The following is a 20,489-nucleotide window of genomic DNA, read 5'->3' on the forward strand; positions in this document are numbered from 1 at the left end:
GAGTCAACAAGCCCAACCTTCTGCTCAAACAGGACAGGGACGTTGTGTGGTGTAGCTGCTCCCCATGTTTCCCCAGCACTCATAGGAGTGCAAGAGGATGGGAACAGATACAACTTCTACCTCCACCTAGAAGCCATCCCAACCCCTGATAGGCTCTAAACCAGCTTGCTAACAGCCAAGAATTTGGTGAATCCCAAAGGCCCATGTCATTGCAGGAGAGTTGGACTAGATGAGCTCTAAAAGTCCCTTCCAACACAAATAATTCCATGAAAGGTTGAATGTCTCCATCCCATCCCCAAATGTGAGATTCTCCAAGGTTGAAAACTGGCAAATGCATTCATGTGAGATCAGGACTGTCCAAACCCAAGGCTTACTCTGGGCTCATCCTCACAAACAGCCTGCATCCTGCTGGCTCCCAAGACTTATCCTGGCATTTATGTCAGCCTGCCTGGCTCCTGTATGATACAGCTGTTCCCTGAACACAAAGGCTTCAAGGCAGAGCCCTTTGATATTAAAAGGGTGTTTGATCACGGTGTGCAAGCAGCACTTCTAGTTCTCTTGAACAAGACATCCACGTTGCATTCATGTGCAGAACGTTCAAAGTGCAGAAGCCTTACCTAATAGGAACTGAAACAACCTGGATCAAGAAAGGGAATATTTCCTTCCCTTCAGCTATTTTGGAGTTGAAATATCCAGCACAGTTCTTGGCGTCTTTCATATGTTAAAAGGAAGAAATAATCATAAAAAAACACCCAAAACAGGGAGTCACACTCCATCTCCCACCCACCACATGCTTACCACTTTCAATACCCAAAGCAGCTTTCTCCAGCAAGGAGTTTCATGCTTGGGGTGAAAGCTGCACCGGTGCTACAGGGCTGCAGCTTGAGCAGGACATTTCATTGAATGCATTAATGAGACGACAAGGAGGTTAAGTAGAAGTTATATCAATTATCATTAAAGTGATTTGTCTCCTGAGCAGAGGACAAGGAAATAAGACAGTTAAAAGCAAAAGCTCAAATGCAAGAAGGTTTTCCTGGAGCTCATCAGAATCTGATGCCTTACTCCTAGTAACTGGAGAAGGACAAGGTGAGGGGCCCATGTGCTAAATGACAGCTAAGCAGGATGGAGAGATTGTTTGTCATCCAAAACACCACAGAAAAGCACCAGCATGGTGAAACCCAGAGCTTGCCCCCAGCCATCCCCTTGCACAGAGCCCTTTCTCCTTGCTGCTTTTTGACTGTTCCTATAGCGACAATATAAATGCCACCAAAATACACGGGGACTATGCCAGCATTGAAACTAGAGTAAATTGCTATAAGTTTTCTGGAACAAATTTTTCCCTGGGAACTTAAAACCATTTACTGCAGCAAATACAGTACTTTTACTCCTAACCATCAATATTGATTTCATCTTTATTATTTTCAGATTTATACTTCCCCACGTTGATTACGATTCAGATCACGCTGTGGCTTATAATGCACTGTATACAGTATTCATCTCATTCCAAAAACTGCTATTAAGACGTATCTTTCCCCACAGGCGGATCATTTGCCACATAACACAGCCAGAGGTTGAGTTTTCCTTTCCTTTTTCATACATTAATTTGCTCCCCTTCGCTTTGCCTTTTGCCCCCAGCCCTGCCGCACTAATTCAGCCTCAGCCTGGTTATCTCTTCACAGAGCACCATGCTTTTATTGCCTTTTATAAAAAGCAGCATTAGGAAAAGACAGATCTCCTCCTGTTTGCGTGTCGTCTCCGTAATACAAACCCTGAGCATGTTTGTTTGCTCTTCTTACATTTCTTTCGATCGCTGTTGGAGAGGGCGATGCGCACGGAGAAGAGCAGATGTTTGGAAGGTAACACATCCACATCCCAGCACTCATGCAGAGCCCTTCACCAAAGGGCTGTGCTTGCTCATGATGATATTTGTGCTGCCATTTGCTGCTTTACAATCATAGGATCATTAAGGTTGGCACGGCCTAAGACCATCCAGTCCAATCACTGACCTGTGGCCAATACTGCCCGCTGCCCACGTCCCTCAGTGCCACATCTCCATGGTTCCTGAGTGCCTCTAGGGATGGTGGGTGACTCCACCACTCTCCTTGGCAGCTGTGCTGCTGCATCATGATTTTACATACAATATTGAAAGATTTTGCTACCCAAAGACACGAAGCAGAACAGCAATCCTTTGCTCTCTGTGAATTCATATGGGGCAAACAACCTGGCGAATGCTTTTTGGGACAGGAGAGCTCCATGGGATCTCATTTAAAGCAAATGCTGGATGTTGCAGGAGCAGAGCTGAGCTACATCCAAGCAAACTGCAGAAAGGAAACCACGCGCGTGGCCAACCCCAGCTGTCCAAATGACAGATCGAGTCATAAATACCGGGGCATTTTACACGCTGAAGTATTTCAATTTATTTTATTTTCCATTTACAGCAGTTGATGTTGCTCACAAAAAATGCATTTAAAGGGCCAGACCCCGAGTGAGCTGCAGCCCTCCAGAAACCTCTGCCATTTCAGCAATGAATTACACGAAAAACAAGATCTCTTGGCAAGAGAACAAGTCGCAGCCAGAATCACAGACCTGCCAGGAGCAGCTCACACCAACACATTGACCAGTTCCAGTATCACAGACCTGCAACTTGCACTGCTGCAACACAAGCAGAACTTGCCAGTAGTCAAAATTGTTGATTAAAATGTTCTAAGAATGCTGTAAGATGCTGAGAGATCCTTCCCAAGCAGATTATGGGGCTGCAATCATAAGCCCAAGCCTTGTTTTCTTAGAATCATAGAATCCCAGAAGGGTTTGGGTCAGAAGAGACCTCAGTGACCATCCAGTCCCAACCTTCCTGCTGCAGGCAGGGCTGCCAACCTCTACATCAGGTACCACATCAGGTTTCCCAGAGCCCCATCCAACCTGGCCTTGGGCACCTCCAGGGATGGGGTACCGTGAGCAGAACAGAGCCCTAAGCACAGGCAGCAGCAACTTATGTTCCTGGGAACATGAAGGGTTATGGCTCAGTCACTTCAATGTCCGTTCATCTTCACTTGATAGGGGCATAAATCAGCTACATGTGCCTCCATGCCCGGACAGTCTGATGCCTGCAGGCTGCTGGGAAGAGCCTTTGGTGAGTCCAGGAGGCTTCACCATTCCTCCATGGAAGCTGCCTTCAAGTCAGCCCCAAAACACCCAGTTGTGCCCACACACCATTCTCCAAGATCCATGTTGTGGGCACCAATGGAGGATGCACTCAAATTCCATGGTGCTGAGGACTAGCCAGCCACCCAAGCACAGCTCAAAGCCACTTGCCCTTTGTGTGTCGAGGCATCAAACCACCCCTTCTGCAAAGACATAAGGCAGCCCCAAGAGCATCGCTGCTTCAGGGTGTGAAGGCCCAAAAAGAGCAGAAAGCAAAGGCTGCTGAGGAAGTGGTTGCAGAAAACCTGGAGGTGCTGGATAGATGCAAGCACAGAATTGATAAGAGAGAGGACCTGGGTGCTGCTGGGGGTGCCCACCTTCAGCAGAAGTGTCACTGAAGGCAGCTCTTTAATGGCAGCAATTTGGGGAGCCGGGTTGGCAGGATGCAGGAGCATCACCCACTTGGAGTCATACTGTGAGACTTCTAATTCCCAGGGGAATATGGAGTTGTGTAACAATTATAAGAACAAATACTTGAAGTGCGTGGAAATTAACTGAGCCTCAGCAGTAATTAAGCCTGAAGATTAATCAGCCATTAGTAAACAACAGCCTATTCGTTACCCACCACACAGGGCCAGTGGATGAGAAGGGCAGCAGGGCAGACCCCCACCCGGGACCCCGCTGTCACCTGAGGACAGCCCCAGCACCCAGACCTGGGCTCCTGTGAGCCCCCAGCTCTCGAGTCCAGCTGAGATCAGCCCCTGCACAGCCCCTCCATCCCTCCCTAGGTTCTTTCCAGCCAGGCACCACTGCTCTCACCGTGTGCTGATACTTCCACTGCCCAGCAAACAGCTCTCCAGGAGGCTTCCATAAGTACTTCTCATTTCCTGCCCTCTGATGATTTATGAGGGTTGCATTCAATTAACAGTGGTATTGATTTTCCCGCAGCTGACTGGCAGCCTGCTCGTGCTTGTTGGGAAATTCATCGCTTACCTTTCTGCATGGGCAGGGAGCAGGAAAGGCTGGAAAAGGCATTCAGCAAAATCCAGCAGAACTCAGCAAAATCCAGTAGATTCTCAGCTCATGCCTTCCATCCCAGATTGACAAACTAGGGGCCTTCACCAAAAAATCCTGGTCACCTTATCTAAAGAGGATGTTGGACACCTGTGTCTATCCAAAGCTGTCCCTGAAGCATTGCAGGAGATGGATTTGACACATGTGAGTGCCTATAGACAGCACCTATGGGGCAACAAGCAAAGCTTCAGGTGACTTTAGCCATGAAAAACCCTGCAGTCACTTCCAGCTGCGTTGCTCCTGACAGCTGAGCAGATTTCCAAGGCTGCTAATTAATTATATCTCGCTTATTTGAATTCCTCTATGCACTTTCTGAGTAGAAAGCCATCCCTGCAGGTCTGACATGAGGGCACTGGGAGCAAGGGACATGCTGGAGGCTGTGCTGCTGGTTGATGATCTTGAGGTCTTTTCCACCTCCAATGGTTCTATGATCCCTTGGACGACCTTGAGGATCTTCTCCAACCTTAGTGACCCTATGATTCCATAGACTTGAGGGTCTTTTCCAACATCAGTGATTCTATGACTCCATAAAGCGCAGAGGAGCTTTGGCTCATTCCTACCCAGGAGGTGCCCCCACCTCCACTGTTTTTGTGGAGATCCAACACAGCAGGAGAGCCCCTGGTAGAAGCAGGGCAGATCCCACTGCTGCTCAGGGGGAGTCGCTGGTGCCTCTGCTGAGCAGAGGAGGACACAACTGTGGCAGCTGTGCTAACCAGAGGGGCTTTAAAGAATTAAATCCCTTTGAAATTATCACCCTTTAATTGTATTATCATTCGCTGACAGCTTCAAGTCGGTCACTGGAGATCAAAGGAGGTTGTTTGTAAATGCTGCTGGGACCATCAGCCCCACCACAGTGCCTTCATCTGCAGACGCAGGATGCAAATTCAGCCATAACATGGGCTGGATGACAGTGCAGGAAAATGACTGTATGGTACCAATGGTCCATGCAGCAGCTCAGCTCGATGGAGATGCTCATGGGGCTTGGAGCATGGGACTGCTTCCAAGTGGTGTTTGTAGCATGCACAGAGCCTCGCTTATTTGCTCGGGTTCATCTCACTGCTTTTGTCGTTTGGGATGCTCTCAGAGGGGAAATGTTTAAGGAGGAAAAGGTGATGAGCTGGAAGAAGTTGATCCTGCCAAGGAATACTCTGCTCCTGAAAATTAAGGGATCTGTAATTTCAGCCGCTCAATGCCATCTCAGCACAGCTACAAAATACAGAGGATGCCTCCATGCACTCCATGCTCTACAATCCCTCTCAGGCTCAGCAGGATCAGACACCCTCAGCACAGACAGGTCACCATGTGGCACCATGGGCCACGATTCCCTTCGAGAAGCCCAAGACCCCCCTGGGGATGAGCAATTCCTTGGGGCTGCTGCCACCCAATGTGAGCAGCGACTGCTGCCAGCTCATATAAATGCCTTTAAGTTCATCTCTGATGCACAGAAATTATTACAACCTGGAATTAATGGTTCATTTAATGAGAAATTTGCCCAAAACATCACCAAATGAGAGCAAGTGCCTTCTAGTCTAGCAGCCACATCCCTTCCTCTCCAGGATTACTGCTGGTGCACATGGCCAACACGCAGCCTCGCAACAATAAAATCCCCAGCACCTGCCATTACAGAGGCAAATTATATTTTTCAGTGGTTAAAATTACATTACTTAAAAGGCAAAGCCATGCACTCCCAGGCTTCCTGCACAGCTTTAATTCGTGTGTGCACTCAGTTCAGCGCAGCACAGCCTTTAATTACAGGCTCTCTTACTATATTTTCTATTATCGGTGCAGAAGAGGCTCATAAGAAAAGCAGTGGGAGAGGAATGGAAGTGATCGTGGGGACGGGGAAGCACAGAAACCCTCAGTGGTGACAAGGCAGTGGAGACCTTTGCACACCCAATGGGTCACCCACAACTCCATCAGAGCAAAATCAACAGCACCAGGTAGAAGATGAGGGCCAGCAAGGTTGGGATTTTCCAGCCCCACTCCAAGGTTCTGGGCATGGCAACCGCCCTACGAAGCCCCCAAGCTCATGATTTTGGGGACAGCAGCGGCGCATGGGGGCATCGGTGCTTCCAACTGACCTGTCCAGAGGGAAGAGTGCCTCGTTCCCTTTGTGGAAATCAGTGCCGTTCTCCAGCCTGGCCAGGATGTCCATCCTCTTCATCAGCAGCTCCAGCATGTCGCTCATCCGCCGCAGCACCCCTCGGGACTCCAGAGCGCCCATCACTGTGGGGCACAGAGAGCAAAAGGGACACAGTCACAGCCAGGCGCTGCCAAGGGGACCGAGCTGGGTGCTGAAGCAGAGTCTCTGCAAAGCTCAGCCCCAAAGCTGCCCTCACTGCACTCCCCAGCCCTGGGCACAGTGCTTCAGGGAGCACACGCTGCCCTGCTGTCCCCTTCCAGCTTTGCAGCCCCATACCTGCTGTCAGGTGCAGCTCAGACAGAGCCCTGCTGCACCTGAGTTTGGCTCAGGCAATAGATCCCTGTTTGTGCATCGCAGCTCAGCCAACTCCCAGCAGGGCAGCCCTGGGTCCCAGCCCCATTTCACACCCTGCTGGCACAGCTCAGGTTGCTGTCGTGCCTGCAGCTGTTTCCTGAGCCCCATACCTGCAGCAGGCAGGCTCCTGGTTTGATCTTCAGCGTAATGCCAGTCAGCCCAGAGCCAAGCAACGGAAAATAAAGCTCCTGTTTCATCTCAGCGCCATTCATTTCATGTTAGTAATAACTTAATCAGCACATAATCCCCCAAACTTTTCTCATTTTGCTTATCTCTGCCATTCCACTCAGACAAGCTCTGCGAAGGGCAGTACACATTGCAGTTACAAAGCAGCAGGGGACGAGCAGGCAGCACGGGGACACATGGGCACCCCATGGCATTGGGAATGGGGCACCTCTGGGGCAGCACAAGCTGTATTCGTGGCAAGAAGTCAGGGACTTCTGCTTGAATCTTTGGATGCCTGAGGTACTGGCCAGGCTGGGGAACACAGGAGCCAGTTTGTCTATGCCGGTGCCCAAGCTAGGGTGCAGCCCTCTGGGCAGGACTTGAGCCCCAGCTTTCCCCATTAAGAAGCAGAATTGCTAACAAAGGTGCAATTTAAAGATTTTGTGGGGGACAGAGGTGGAAACTCAGATGCTGGAGTTCAATTTGCACTGGCCAAGTGCATCTCCAAACACAGCCCAAAAAAAGAGCCAACACAAACATAACAGCTGGAAGAGGGGCTTAAGCCAGAAAATGCATCAGGAGCCCACAGCCATGCTGTGCTGCTGGGAAGGAGCGAGGACAGAGCCTGGAAAGGGAGTGAAGATGATTTACAGCCACTGAGCCGGGCTGCTGCCCCAGTTTGCAGCCAGACTGCATCCGTTTAATTAAGGATGCTTGTTTAGTGGTGCTCCTCGTTTGAAATTCAAACGGCTGCTCATACAGCCCTGGCACGGAAGCAGCTTTGCCCCTTATTAAAGCACAGAACCTGGAAAAGCCCTTCCTGAGGGGCACTCACATCCCCAGGGGCTCCCCAGGGAGAATTCCCACATCCTTCCTTCGCATCCCAGCGCTCCTTCTTCCACATCCCAACTCTCCTTCCCTGGCATCCCAAAGCTGCTGCTGGGGAGTGGAGTTCTCCCTGTGGGCAGCACACCCCCTGCCCAAAAGCAGCAGTCCCAGCACGTGTTCCTCCCACCCATGCCCTCCCCTGACTCTCGGGGATGAAGCTGAAGCTCTTCCCCACCAACCCCTCTCTTTTTCTGCTGTTGGCCTTTTTGTTGTTGTTGTTCCAGGAGCTTAAGGAGGATAACAAGAACAATCTGACACTTTTGGCAACGATTATTACATCGCTTGGAAAGTGTGCCTCATTAAAACCCAAAAGAAAGGAGGAAAAGTGCTGAAGCAACTCTTTTAAACACGCGGGAGCTGGGATGGATTCATTAACCTGTGGCGGAGCGCTGTGTCTGGGGGGAGCCACGCAGCCCCAGAAGGGGATCTGCAGCCTTGAAGCCATGATGAAGAGTATGGCAGGAGGCAGGAGAACCCAAAACCCCTCTCAGCAGCACAAACCCCTGCAAAACAAGCCTGGCAAGCGACTTTTCTCAGCAAAACAAAAGCAAAATACAAAAGGAGAAATATTCTAATTACCCCTGATAATCAGCTCTGATGGGAAAGAAAACACAAGGAAAACTGCTCAATGGATTAATTGGAGTTTGCTAAAGTATGACAGCTCCTGACAGCTCTCTGAGCGGCAGGCACTCTTTAAAGGCAATCACCAAACCTGACAGAGGTTTTCATAGCGGCACTATGAAATAATGATTGCAATCAATCATATCTTACTGGATTTCGTGAGACATGCTGGTAAACACAGCGAAGGGAGGAGAATTATTTATGGTGCCTCAGAAGAGCATACAGCTAAGTAATTGGATGAAATCAGGGGAGGAAAAGAAAGCATCCCCTCAGGGCGATGGCTATTGGAAGAAGAAAGAGTTTCTCTGCAGAAGCGGTGGAACAGTCAGCAGCCGACGTGTCGGGATGTGGATGGAAGAAAAAAAAGTGTTTCTCTGCAGAACTGATGGAACAGCCAACGTGTTGAGGTGCGGGTGGGTCCTCCCAGCCGTGCTGAGGAAACTGAGGCACATCTGAGCCCACCTCCCTGCTCTGAAGGCATCCCCCGGCGTTGAGAACGCAATTTGACAATATATCCTCGCTGTTTGTAACATGGCTGATTAGTTGTGGATTTTTTTTCCCTCCTTCTCAGACATAAGTCACATCATGCCTGCCTGGCTGTCGCACTACAGCTGAACGCTCCGCTACAAGCAGGGAATTTGCTCAGCGATGCTGAGGTATTACTTACATCCACTGAAAATACCAGCTGAATTAATTTCAATCTAAAGCATCATTTGCTCAGCTTTGTTTTCCTCCTCTAAAGGACAGCCGGAGGCTACTTAAACTCCTCAAAAGGACAAGGTGGATTGCAAGGGAGGAGCAGCTGCTCCCGGCTGCTCAGCAGCGCCCAGCCTTCAGCTTCGCGCCGCCCCGGGGCCGCAGGGACGGAGATGCGCGGGGCGGGCGCTGGCCGTGGTGCTGATCTGAAAGCACGAACCCTCCGCGCGCCTCTATTAACCCGCGCTATTGATTTTGGTTCAAGCGGATTAAAAGAGCAAAGCAACTTGCCAAGGGCTCTTGCTAGCCCTGGAACGTAATCCATCGCAGCCACAGCACGGAAATGCTGCGCTAGTTGGCACCAGTTGAGCCCCAGGGCAGACCTGAGCCACCCCTGGTCTGCAGCCCTAGGAAGGGACAGTGTCATAGAAAGGCTTAGGCTTGTCCAGCGGAGGGCCACAAAGATGGTGAAGGGCCTGAAGCATCTCTCTTATGAAGAAAGGCTGAGTGAACAGGGTCTGTTCAGCCTTGAGGAAAGAAGACTGAGAGGGGACCTGATCCAGGTCTATAAGTATCTAAGGTGTGGGGGGCAGAATGGTGAGGACAGACTCTTTTCAGTGGTGAGTGGAGACAGGACAAGGGGTAATGGCCAGAAACTGCAGCATAGGAAGTTCTGCACCAATGTGCACAAGAACTTCTTTACAGTGAGGTGAGGAGCACTGGAACAGGCTGCCCAGGGAGGTGGTGGAGTCTCCTTCTCTGGAGATGTTCAAGACCTGCCTGGATGCCTACCTGTGCGACCTGCTGTAGGGAACCTGCTTTGGCAGGGGGGTTGGACTCGATGAGCTCTGGAGGTCCCTTCCAACCCCTACAATTCTGTGATTCTGTGAAAAGGACTTAAAGATCATCCAGTCTACAGTTTAGAGAAAGAGACTCTTTATCAGAGAATGTAGAAATAGGAAGAGGGGTAATACCTTTAAACTAAAGGTGGGAAGATTCAGATTACACATGAGGCAGGTATCACAGCGAGGCTGCTGCCCAGAGATGCTGTTGGTGCCCTATCCCTGGAGGTGCTTGAGGCCAGGTTGGATGCACTTTTGACAGCCTGGTCTATGGGAGGTGGCCCTGCCCACAGCAGGGGTCTGAACTAGGTGGGATATAAGGACGCTTTCAACCCAACCATACTGTGATCCCTTCATCACCCACTCTGGCCAGAGCCCTTGAGTCACCAGCGTGGGCACACCAAGCAATCGCTGCCATCTGAAAACCCGCTGACATCATCTAAACTATGCAGAGGAAAACACAGACCACTTCAGCCACTGTGAAAATCACAAGGAGCCACACAACAGCATTCATGCCAACGACAGAGAGTTCAGCAGTCTCGCTCCTGCCAACAGTCAGCAGGGAACTGGCTGCCCCATAATCAGCGAATTAAGCAGTCTTAAGTCAGCAGGGGAGGGCTGATGAAGGAGATGATATTAGCTGGGCAGCACACAATTTACCCCCTTGGATTGATCCATCCCTTTGCCTGCTGTGGTGCAATCAGCACTAACTGCACGGCACTGGGGGTGCCACACTCTGGCAGGGCCGGGCACTGCCACCTGCTCACCTCTGTCCCCCAACACCTCTGCACAGAAATGTATCGCTGCAGCTCAGTGCTACGTGCACCTCTATGCTCCATATTTCAGTACAAATAAGAAAAGACAGGAAGCTGAGCAGCACAAACATTCATAGACAGGAGACATTGCTGCAAGAGAGCTCAGAGCTGACCCAACACCCCCCACTTTTATTACCTTTTCCCCACACACACATCAAAAGGGACAGAGACCTGAGGGCAACAGGGACAGTCCAGAAGTGCTGCCCCATGTAACACACCACAGGGAAAATGAGGATGTGGAGAGCAAAGCTGGACCCTGGCTTTGCAGCTGGGACCCCAGTGGGAAAAAATCACTTTCAGAGGCTGCTCTGCTTCCCACTGTGCTTTATTTCCTCAAGTACCCACTGCTCCCAGGTGCAGGACGAATTTTGATTTAAGTGTGAAAGGGGTAATAAAAGCCCAGAGAGCCATTAACATTCCTCCAGGCCATGGAGGGCTGTTTGCTCATCAGAGTTTGATGGAAATGCCGTTTGAGTTTCTTGCAAGCATTGGAAAATCAATTAATTGATTTAATCATTCCCTGGGAGCCACTGCTGATGGAGATAACGGAGTGCTGGGGGCCAAGCAGGATGCTGCACCCTGACACTGCTGGGATGGGGAAGGAGAGGCTGCGGTGCTCCACTCAAATCATTGCTCCCACCCCATCCCAAGCAGCTGGATGTCCTCATTTCCCTACTTCCACAGCACAAATTTCCCTGCTTGGAAGAGCAATTTAGTCAGAGCTGTAAAGTTTTACAGCTCCACTTTAAAATCCCTTTGCAGAAGCAACGTGGGGACCTGCGCAGTGCATGCATTTGTGGAATGGATGGGGACTGCTCCAAGGCCAAAGCACCCAGTGGGTTTTGGGCATGGGAGAACAGCACCGAGTCCCTTTGCTGCCACAGGGCAATGCCCATGGGGACACTGCATGCAGAGGACATGCTTTTAACCCAACACCACTTCTCCTGGTGCTTGCAGCAGCACAGCCAGCAGCACCCACACCCGCCAGCACCACTTTAACCAATAACTAATGAAGCCTCCCCGTACTCAGCAGCAAGAGCAGCGTAAGTGATTCCTGCTGCCTCGTGCAGCTGCTTTAAAGAGCCCCCAGAGCATCTGAGCATCTGTTGGGAGCGGCAGGGAGCGGGGCTGGGGGGACACAAAGCCCAGGCAGAAAAGCTAAGCTGAAGGGACAAGCAGGACCCACTGGGGACACATGCCACATAGCAGCCTTGGTGCCAACAGCACCCACCATGGGGAGCTGGGCAGCCACAGCCACGCTGCTCTGCGGGATGTCAGATGGGAAAGTCTCCTGCTGCCTTTCGAGGGAGCTCTGCATAAGGAACATCTGAATGCAGGTCACGGTGCTGTGACAGCGGTGCTGTCCCCGTCACCCGGCGCTGCCTGGGCAAGACGCCGGCGCTCCAGCAGCGCATCCTGACAAGGTGCTTACAGCCACGGCACTGCTCAGCAAACAGCATCAACAGCATCCAACACAACAGAAGCAGCCCTGCAGAGAATCGCGGCTCGCTCGGAATGGAGCTGGCAGTAATTACAGGCAGCTTTGCACAGCTGAACCTGCCCAGCTCCGTCCCGTGCTCTGCGGTGTGCCCTGTCCTTGCTATGGGGTTACACGGGGCTTTGCAACTGGTTCTCCTGCTGTCTTCAGCATGCATTAAGGCAATGAAACAGATGCATAACTTACATGGCTTCTTGAGGGCAAAGGGAGCCATGAGCCCCCTGAACCACACAGCCATGTGTCACATCCCCAGAGGAGCAGCCCAGGCACTTACTCCCAGGGCACTCCCCAGCCAGAGACCTGGACAGGTTGCATACAATGGTCTGGCAAAGGCCACTTCAGGGTATTTTGCTGATGCCAAGCCAATCTCCTGCCAAATGAACTGCATTTCTGCCTGAAAGGGTGAAAGCAGAAGTTACCCTTCCTAAGACAGAGGTATAACACAACAGACTTGCAGGATGCCAAGACAGGCACATCTGTGTTTTTCTACCTCTCAGCAGAGCCAAGCTGTCTCCTCCTGGCTGTCCTCCCCCACCTTAACCATGTGCAGAGGGTCAGGGCCACACACAGACCTTCCCCTCCTCCTCCTCTTCCTCCTCCTCCCTGCGAGCACAGCCAACCGCAGGGCAGCACAGCGCAGGTACTCCAGCTCTCTCTGATCATTAGATGCTGAGCTTGACCTTTCTGCATCTGCCATGAGAACAAATGACGCTATCTGGCCACACAAACCCAGCTGGGATGAACCACAGCAGACGGAAGGCCAGCAGAAACGGGAGCGAGAGCAAAGGGCCCCTCTGAGGGGATCATGTCAGCTCTCACATTTCTGTTTGGCCTCTTTGCTCTGCTCCTCAGGGAGCCATTGAAGGCACTGAACTAACATGAGATCCCAGCGTTTCATGGTGCTGTGACTCTGGAACAGCAAAGATGCCCTACAAAACCCTGAACAACCTTCAGCATTACCTTTTGCAGCTCAGCTCTCCCTCCTCCGCCCCCTCCATGAGAATCCCTCCTCCCAAGAGAGAGAAATCACAAACAGCAAAGGACTCAGCAGTGCTTTGCAGCCCCAGACAATCCCTCTCTCCACTCCTGTGCTCATCGATGGAAGAAATTGCTTTAAGCAGGTGAGACTCCAGGAATCAGAAAGGCACAGCACAACACAGCAAGAATTGCTCTGGGGAGAGCAGGGCAGGATTTCTGCCAGGTGATGGTCAGTGCCACTTCCAGCACAATTTGTGTCGGCTGCAGGACTTCTGAGCCCTTTACCCCAATGCAACAAACCAGAGCCATCTGGCAGCCCAGGATGGTAGCACTGCCATGCACCTGTGTGCATCACAACCCCACTGACCCTGCCCATGGGCTGCTCAGCATCCCATCTGTGTCCCTACCCTGCACCCCAAGGAGACCAGACCCCCAAACATCTCTCTCCAACCTGGCATGGGGCAGCATCCTCACAGGGATGCTCTTTGTTTCCTGCTCCCCATTAAAGATCTCAGAGCTTTTCCAAGATCATTGCCCTGCCCCAAATCAGCCCTACCCAGCACTAAAACAAATCGTGTTTGGGAGGAATAAAAATGTTTTAAATGCAAGAGAGGAGGTGTGGTGAGGGCACAGACAGCTGAAGCTCTCAAGTCTGCTCCCAGCGCATCTCCCACACAGGAGATGCCTTTTGCCAATCCAGATCTTTGCTTGTAGAACAAATTCTCCCGATGACCATATCAAAACAAAGGAACCTCTGTCTGTGTTTATTTGGCAGCAGGATTAGGATAAAATACCATGCATTCCTCGAGGTTTTTATTTATCTTTAGGACGCAAAGCATCCGCTGCATCAAGTCACCAAGCAGAGAACCCATCTGAGCAACAATTTCTGGCACACACAGAGATTGGGCTGGAGAAAGTCTCCTAGGAGGAGATTCACATATGAAAATAAAATTAAAAACGGGATTAACTTCCAGGCTGTGACATTATCCATTTCTCCTTTTCATGCTCCTGCCTTCCATCCATCTTCACTTTGGTTTTGATTGGCTGCCCGCGCGGCTCAGATGCTGAAAAAGCTCTGGGCAAGGCTGTGGCATTTCCATAAGCTGTCCTCAGAGCACAGTTTGGGTAAATGCACATCAGGCCAAGAGCAGAGTTGGGATTGCAGCACCCGAGGGTCAGGAAAAGCAAGAATAGCCCCAGTGTGGCTTTGAAACCAGCACTACAATGAATGGTCACCTCTTATCCACAGCTAACAGTTCTCCCATGTGAATTACTTGGAGGTGCTGGCAGCCCCATGTGCACCTGGTGGGATGCACGGACGTGAGGACAGCAGAGCTCCAAGGCAAGGAGGTCTGCAGGGAGAATCCCACGAGCAGAGCCCTGCTGGCCCCAAGCTGCACCTGCTGCATTAATGAGGCAGCTCACACCCAGAGCAGATGGGAAAGGATGCTGCCAGCTTGCACTGAAAAATTAATTAGTTAATAATGAACGATGCTCAAAGGGAGCCATTAAACCCAATGCATCAACGAGCCCCTTGCTCAGACAGCACACAGAGGACCTCGCACGCTCAGAGCCTGTCCCACAGCACGCACATCTGAGCACACACCCAACCATGCCTCTGCACCCAGCAGTCCTGAGCCCATACAGCTCCACATAACAGCTGGCCCTCTTCCCACAATTACTGACATTAGCAGCTAATCAGCCCGGCCAAATTAACCTGCTCCTTTGAGCTTGTCTTCAGACCAGCACCATGCACTTAACAGCAACGATAACAACCGGTGATATTTCTTGGGTTTCCTTGGGATCCATAACACATGTTAATTAAATGCCCGTTTGTTATTCAAATTGATCTACTGAGATGTCCCAGCGCTAAGAAGCAGCGAACCCATCCGTATTCCCCTCACCCCATCCTGCAGATGCTCAGTGCTCCCCTGGCACAGCTCAGTGTTCCTCCGTGGGACCTGGGGGGAAATCGAGGTCTGCCCCAAGCAGAGCACAGCTAGAATTCCAACCCAGGCACCAGCACGTGCTTTACATGGAGCTTTTCCACCTCGCCAGGCTTCAATCCCCATTTTCCCCAGTGGCATTGGTGAGGCTGGCCAACGTGAACCATCCCTCCCAATTTCTGGGGATGGGTGATCTGTTTTCATCCCCATTCCCAGGAGCCACCACCTCTCAGACAATGCCTGGCTGGGACATCACACAGCTCCACCCAAAGTCAGCCCTGTACACACCCTGAGGTCTGGGTCCTGCTTTCCTTTTGGGGTTTCTCGCTCCCCACATAGGATGAGACCTCCTGTCCCAGGTGTTAAGACAACAAGCAGACCAAATTTTCCCAAACAAGAGATGCAGCAGCAGCCAAATCTGCAGCAATTCATCTGGAAGCAATAAGTCATTCTGAAAATCCACCCAATGGACTAAAAAATGGATTTACTCTGAGTTTCTGAGCTTACTAACACAGCAGTGCCTGCCTTAGCCAGTACCACAAACCATAGGGATTCAAGATATTAGGAAAACAAATGAGATCCAGCCCCAGGACTGTGCTGGTGAATGCAAAGACACCAAGGGCAGGAGGCAGTAGACTCAGATTTGGGTTAAATAGGTGACTAGAATAAGGATGGGAAATATTGTCCCACCAGGCATTCAGAAAGGGGACATTGGCCTTTTGCTGTCATTTTACCCCAGCTTCATAGAGTCCTTTGGGGTGGACCCAGGGACTTGGGCAGGTTTCTGGAAACCTTGACTCCTGCTGACAGCACGGTCTGTCCGTGCTCAGCTGCGCAGCAATGTATCCCCTGGGGTGGGACGTTCTGCATCCCCAGCTTGGCTGGACCACGGCTGGGCTGCAAGGCCATGGAGAGGCGCTTACCTTCAGTTCGGATGGTGAAGGGCGAATCCCCCAGGCGCTTGGCTGAGAACTGTCCTCCCAGAGACGTCATTAAGAAGCACAGAGTGAAAAATCCAATGCCCAGCACAAATATCCTGAGGGGAAGAAAGCAAAGCCGTAAGGAGGGGTGCGGAACGGTTTCTTGCCCCCAGCTGCGGCCTTATTGAGCGGGAGGAGCCCCGAGATGCTCCTGCCCAATCCCTGACAGCAAAACGGCGTGTTTCACCCCAAAACACCTTCTGAAGTCGCTGTGACCTGCTTGCAGGGTCTGGGTGGGAAAGCTCAGCCAGAGCAGGCTGCAGGAAACACTCAGCAAACAATACTCATTTTCCTTCTCAGAGAGCCCAGGGAAAAGAGAGACCTTGTACCTCCCCTTTCTCCCACAGGAGCTAAAAAAAAAAGATAAAACAAAGCCAACAATAATGATAAAAAAGAAAACAACATCTTTTTGTTCACCCCATAACCAGGCTGCTGATATTTGCATTGTGCCCGGCTTTGGGGACCTGCATGAACTCATCCCTTTGGACAAGGAGAAGCTTGGCTTAAGGAGAACAAATGCTGCAGTCAGGGCCAGCAAGGAGAACCCAGAGCCCAGGCCAGGTGGTCCCACACTATGGGAGGCTTCTCCCTGAAAGACTGTGGAAAATCCTGCCCATCAGAGAGCCCTCTGAACAGACGTGGCAGCGGCACAGCCTCCTCTCAAAGGGATAAAATTAGCTTTTGTTGAAGGGGTTTGCCTTCAACCAACCACATCTCATGGCCATGGGGAACTGATGGCTCCATCCAGGTGCTCACTGGCACTTCTGCCTCTCAGTACCTCTGGCCCAAAGGGGAAGCAGCCCACCAAGAACAGGATCCAGCATCTCCTGTTTCAAGGTAACAACATCATCTGCAGTGTGAAGGAGTGGCACAAAACCCAGCACTGCCATCCAGCACCACATCTGTCTTTGGAGGTAACATAGCTCCCTGCCTTACAGCATTCACCTGCTGGCCCTGGCAGAGCATCTGCTGCCCCGTGCAGCATGTGGCATTGCTGGTCCCTGCTCCACAGCCATGGGGAGCAGAGGCCGTGGTAATGCAGCCTCTGATGTTGAATGCCCCCAGCAGTGCTCCCAGTCCCCTTTGGAGACCTGCGGCCAGACATAGGGAGAGCTGATCCCTGCAAGAGAGGTAGAATTACCTAAAATCCCCATGTAAACGCTCCAGGAACTTCTTGTTTCTAAATGAGCTTCCCCCAGGGAATGGGAAGCAGTTTAACCAAGCGCTTGGCTCATCCAGACCTGCATCCCAACGGCCCATCCATGGCAGATGCTGGTGAACTCGTGGGGATCACTATGGACCTCAATCCCTCTCAATCAGACCTTGCAGATAGGTTTCCAGGGAGCTTCTGGCGCAGCTCAGGCATGGAGGTGTTTGTGGAAGTGGCTGAGCAACCCCGAAAGCAATGGGAGTCCCACAGTCTACTTAGGGTGGAAGAGATTTGGGGACCCTGAGCACATCCCAGTCCCAGTCCCCGTCCCCGTTACCTTGTCCAACACCCAGCCCCATTGGGTCTTACAAGAGCCAACGGAGGAGAGCAAAGCCCAGCCATGAGTGAGGAGGGTCCTCCCTGGGCACAGCCCACCCACTGCCCCTTCCCAGGGCACTCATTGAAGCGTTCATCATCCAGGAAGTGGCTGCTTAAATCCTCCCAGCTGATCCCACTCTCCATTCTCACCCTGTTGACACTATCTTCATCGTTACCCAAGACCTCGTTTGTGCATTTTAATTTTCATGATTATAACCTGGCAAGGAGTGGTGGTTAAACTGTGGGAAGAGAGGAAGGGAAAGGCTGGGAGATCCATGCTCTGGTGTCTCGTTAGGAGACAAAATCTGCTTGATTTTGATTGGGTTACAGAGAGAGAGTAGGGAAGATGCAAGAAAAAGGATCAGATCCTAACTGAATTAATGATCCTAGGACATAAGCAGACGCAGCCCAGCTCTTCTACCTTAGCAGGTAGAAATTCCTTTGTCCAGAAAATGAATGCCATGAAGGAGGTACAATAGGGGCTCAGATCTCCCACATTGCCATTTGGTAGGCTGGGACTTCCCCAAATTAGGTCTCATTTGCTGAATGTCACAGTGCTCCAATGGCCAAATAGCATCCATCCCGCCTTTGCCTGCTACCAACATCACCTCTAGTTCATCACCACGGTGCTCAAATGTGTGGGTTCTACTGCCAGGTCCCTCTGCACACCCACTCCTCCCAAACCTATGTGAAACCCATGCCCAAATCCAGCACTGTCCCGAAGCAAACAGCTGGTGCTTCCAAGACCAAAGTGAGAGCCATCCCTACGCAGCCCCACAGCCTGCTCACAGCCTCGCTTGTTCTCTCCCCTTTTCCACTTGCTGCAGGCACTTTCACAGCTCGGGGCTTTTTGCATCGCTTTGCTAAGCATGTCTGGAGTGTGATTAACATGTTTTGGTGCAAAGGATCAGGTTTCCCGCTCGCTGTTTGCTGATGGCACCACTGCCAGGAGCCCGAACCGAGCAGGGATCTCACTATGGATCTCTGCTGAGCAGCCAGAAACAAGCGGCTGAATTACAGGACCTGTCCCAGCTACTGCCATGGCAGCACATCTTACTGGGCTGCACTGGTTGGAGAGCACAAAACAGCCCAGGGCACACAGATGGGACCGTGCAGGTGCTGTGCTCTGCACACCAGGGTTCCTGCCCCAGGAGCCATGCCGACAGCGCTGGGTATGGGAGGCAGGGATGCTCAGTCGATCCCTTCCACCTGGGGACTTCAAACTCACCTGGGAATGAATACAGCCGCTGCTAAAGGGCTGCACGCGTCCTTCCCACCTCTTATGGTTGCACGCTCACAGCCCCGAAGCTCTGTCCCTTTCCCCGCTCTGACCCTGAGCTCAGAGCTACGGGGACCCCCCCTCAACCCCCAGCCACGACCTTGGCCGTGTCCCAACGGCTCCCCAGGGTGCTGCCGCGGGATGCGGCCCCGAGAAGGGCTCTGGGCAGGCTGTGCAGAGCCATACGTCTCCAAACACGACCGCAAGCAAACGGCACAAACGCAGCCCCGTCCCCACAACCTGCTGCGGGGGCCGAACAAAAAAGGCAGCGGTCAGATGGCTCTGACGATCCCGGGCTCGCCCTGCAGCACACTGTGCACCCCCCCACTCTATCCCCCTCCCCCCCACCACACACAGCTTCCCCTCCCACGGTCTTTTCGATCCTTTTCCCTTAGAAAAAGCCCGAGCAATTACCGGTGCCTCCCATGCGGCTCAGGTCTAGGAGCAACAAAGCGCATCTCCGGTGCGATAGAGATGGAGAGCAAGGGGTGGAGGGGGAGAGCCAAGGCACGGAGGCATCAAATGGAAAATAATAATAATGTAATAAATCTAAAATAAAAGCAGTAAGAGAACCGAGCCGTGCTGGCATGGCTTGCAGCCCCAGCGCTGCCTCCGGCTCAGGTGTGGGATTCCACATCCCCAGCGACACCCGTGGATTTAATCCGGAGGAAGCGACTCCCTTGCGAGTATCGACATCGGTGAGGAAGGTGAGCAGAGCCGCACGCAGCCCTGTAAGGAACCTCTGAAAGGTATCGCCGTGACGGGCAGCCAGCGCTGACCTGCCGGCAAACTTGTTTGGGCTCCCGATATCTCCATCTGGAGCCAACCCGTATGCAAGACAAAATAAAAATAAGAATCAAAATAATAATAATTAATTAAAAAAATAAAAAAAATAAAAACAAATAAACAAAAACCCGCTTTCTATCCCGGAAGGATAAGCAAGGTGTGGAAGAAACAAAGAAGAGAATAAAACCCCAACTTTACCTAAAGGGTCTCAAGGTGACGAGACATCTCCTGACCATTATCTTGCCATCCGCGTTGACTGTGATCATCGTTCAAAGTTGCGGGGCCAGCGGGGATGGGGGCGGCCCCCGCAACCCCCCACCCCCCCCCACCCGGCGCCGCGGCAGCGAGCGGGGCTCAGCGGGGCCGCATGGCGCGGTGCGCGGAGCATCCGCCACCACCGTCCCCCCACCCACCCCCTCCCCCCCCAGGCTCCCGCCCTACCCGCTGCCCATCCCGGGGCCGCTCCGTTCCGCGCAGCCCCGCGGGCAGCTCCGCGCTCCGCCCCGGTGCCGCTCCGCCCAGAGCCGCGCAAGGTGCGCGGGCACGGCGTGCCATCTAGCGGCTGTTCGGATGGGTTTCGGGGGAAAAGGGAGGCGGAAGGATATTTATTTATGTATTTATTTATACATTATTTGTTCTTCAACGTCTCAGTGCCACCGAATTTAGGTGGCACTGTGGTTTGTGGCAGGCGGTGGACGGGGTGGTCGTGGAGTGCGGATGCTTCCTTGTGGAAGGATCCGCGTCCCTCCAGGTGC

General features: G+C 52.0%; 1 protein-coding gene across 7 annotated transcripts in view; it reads right to left on the minus strand.

Moving 5' to 3' along the window:
• The window catches only part of MGAT5B (alpha-1,6-mannosylglycoprotein 6-beta-N-acetylglucosaminyltransferase B), a 54,768-nt gene that overhangs the window by 20,446 nt on the left and 13,833 nt on the right, over window positions 1–20,489 (minus strand). For 3 of the 7 annotated variants that reach the window (XM_042833384.1, XM_042833383.1, XM_042833382.1), the window contains exons 6-8: window positions 16,339–16,491; window positions 16,085–16,197; window positions 6,297–6,441 (exon numbers count right to left, since the gene is read on the minus strand). In XM_042833384.1, the coding sequence (XP_042689318.1) occupies window positions 6,297–6,441; window positions 16,085–16,197; window positions 16,339–16,491 (411 nt within the window). Of the gene's footprint in view, window positions 1–6,296; window positions 6,442–16,084; window positions 16,198–16,338; window positions 16,492–16,850; window positions 16,969–17,086; window positions 17,262–19,362; window positions 19,765–20,489 lie in introns of those variants that run through there. The other 4 variants (XM_042833387.1, XM_042833388.1, XM_042833381.1 and 1 more) reach the window with 3 other exon arrangements.

Source organism: Centrocercus urophasianus, unplaced genomic scaffold (assembly GCF_019232065.1).
Source record: "Centrocercus urophasianus isolate 14NV4802_14NV808 unplaced genomic scaffold, USGS_Curo_1.0 seq_41, whole genome shotgun sequence".
In the NCBI taxonomy this organism is placed as follows: domain Eukaryota; kingdom Metazoa; phylum Chordata; class Aves; order Galliformes; family Phasianidae; genus Centrocercus; species Centrocercus urophasianus.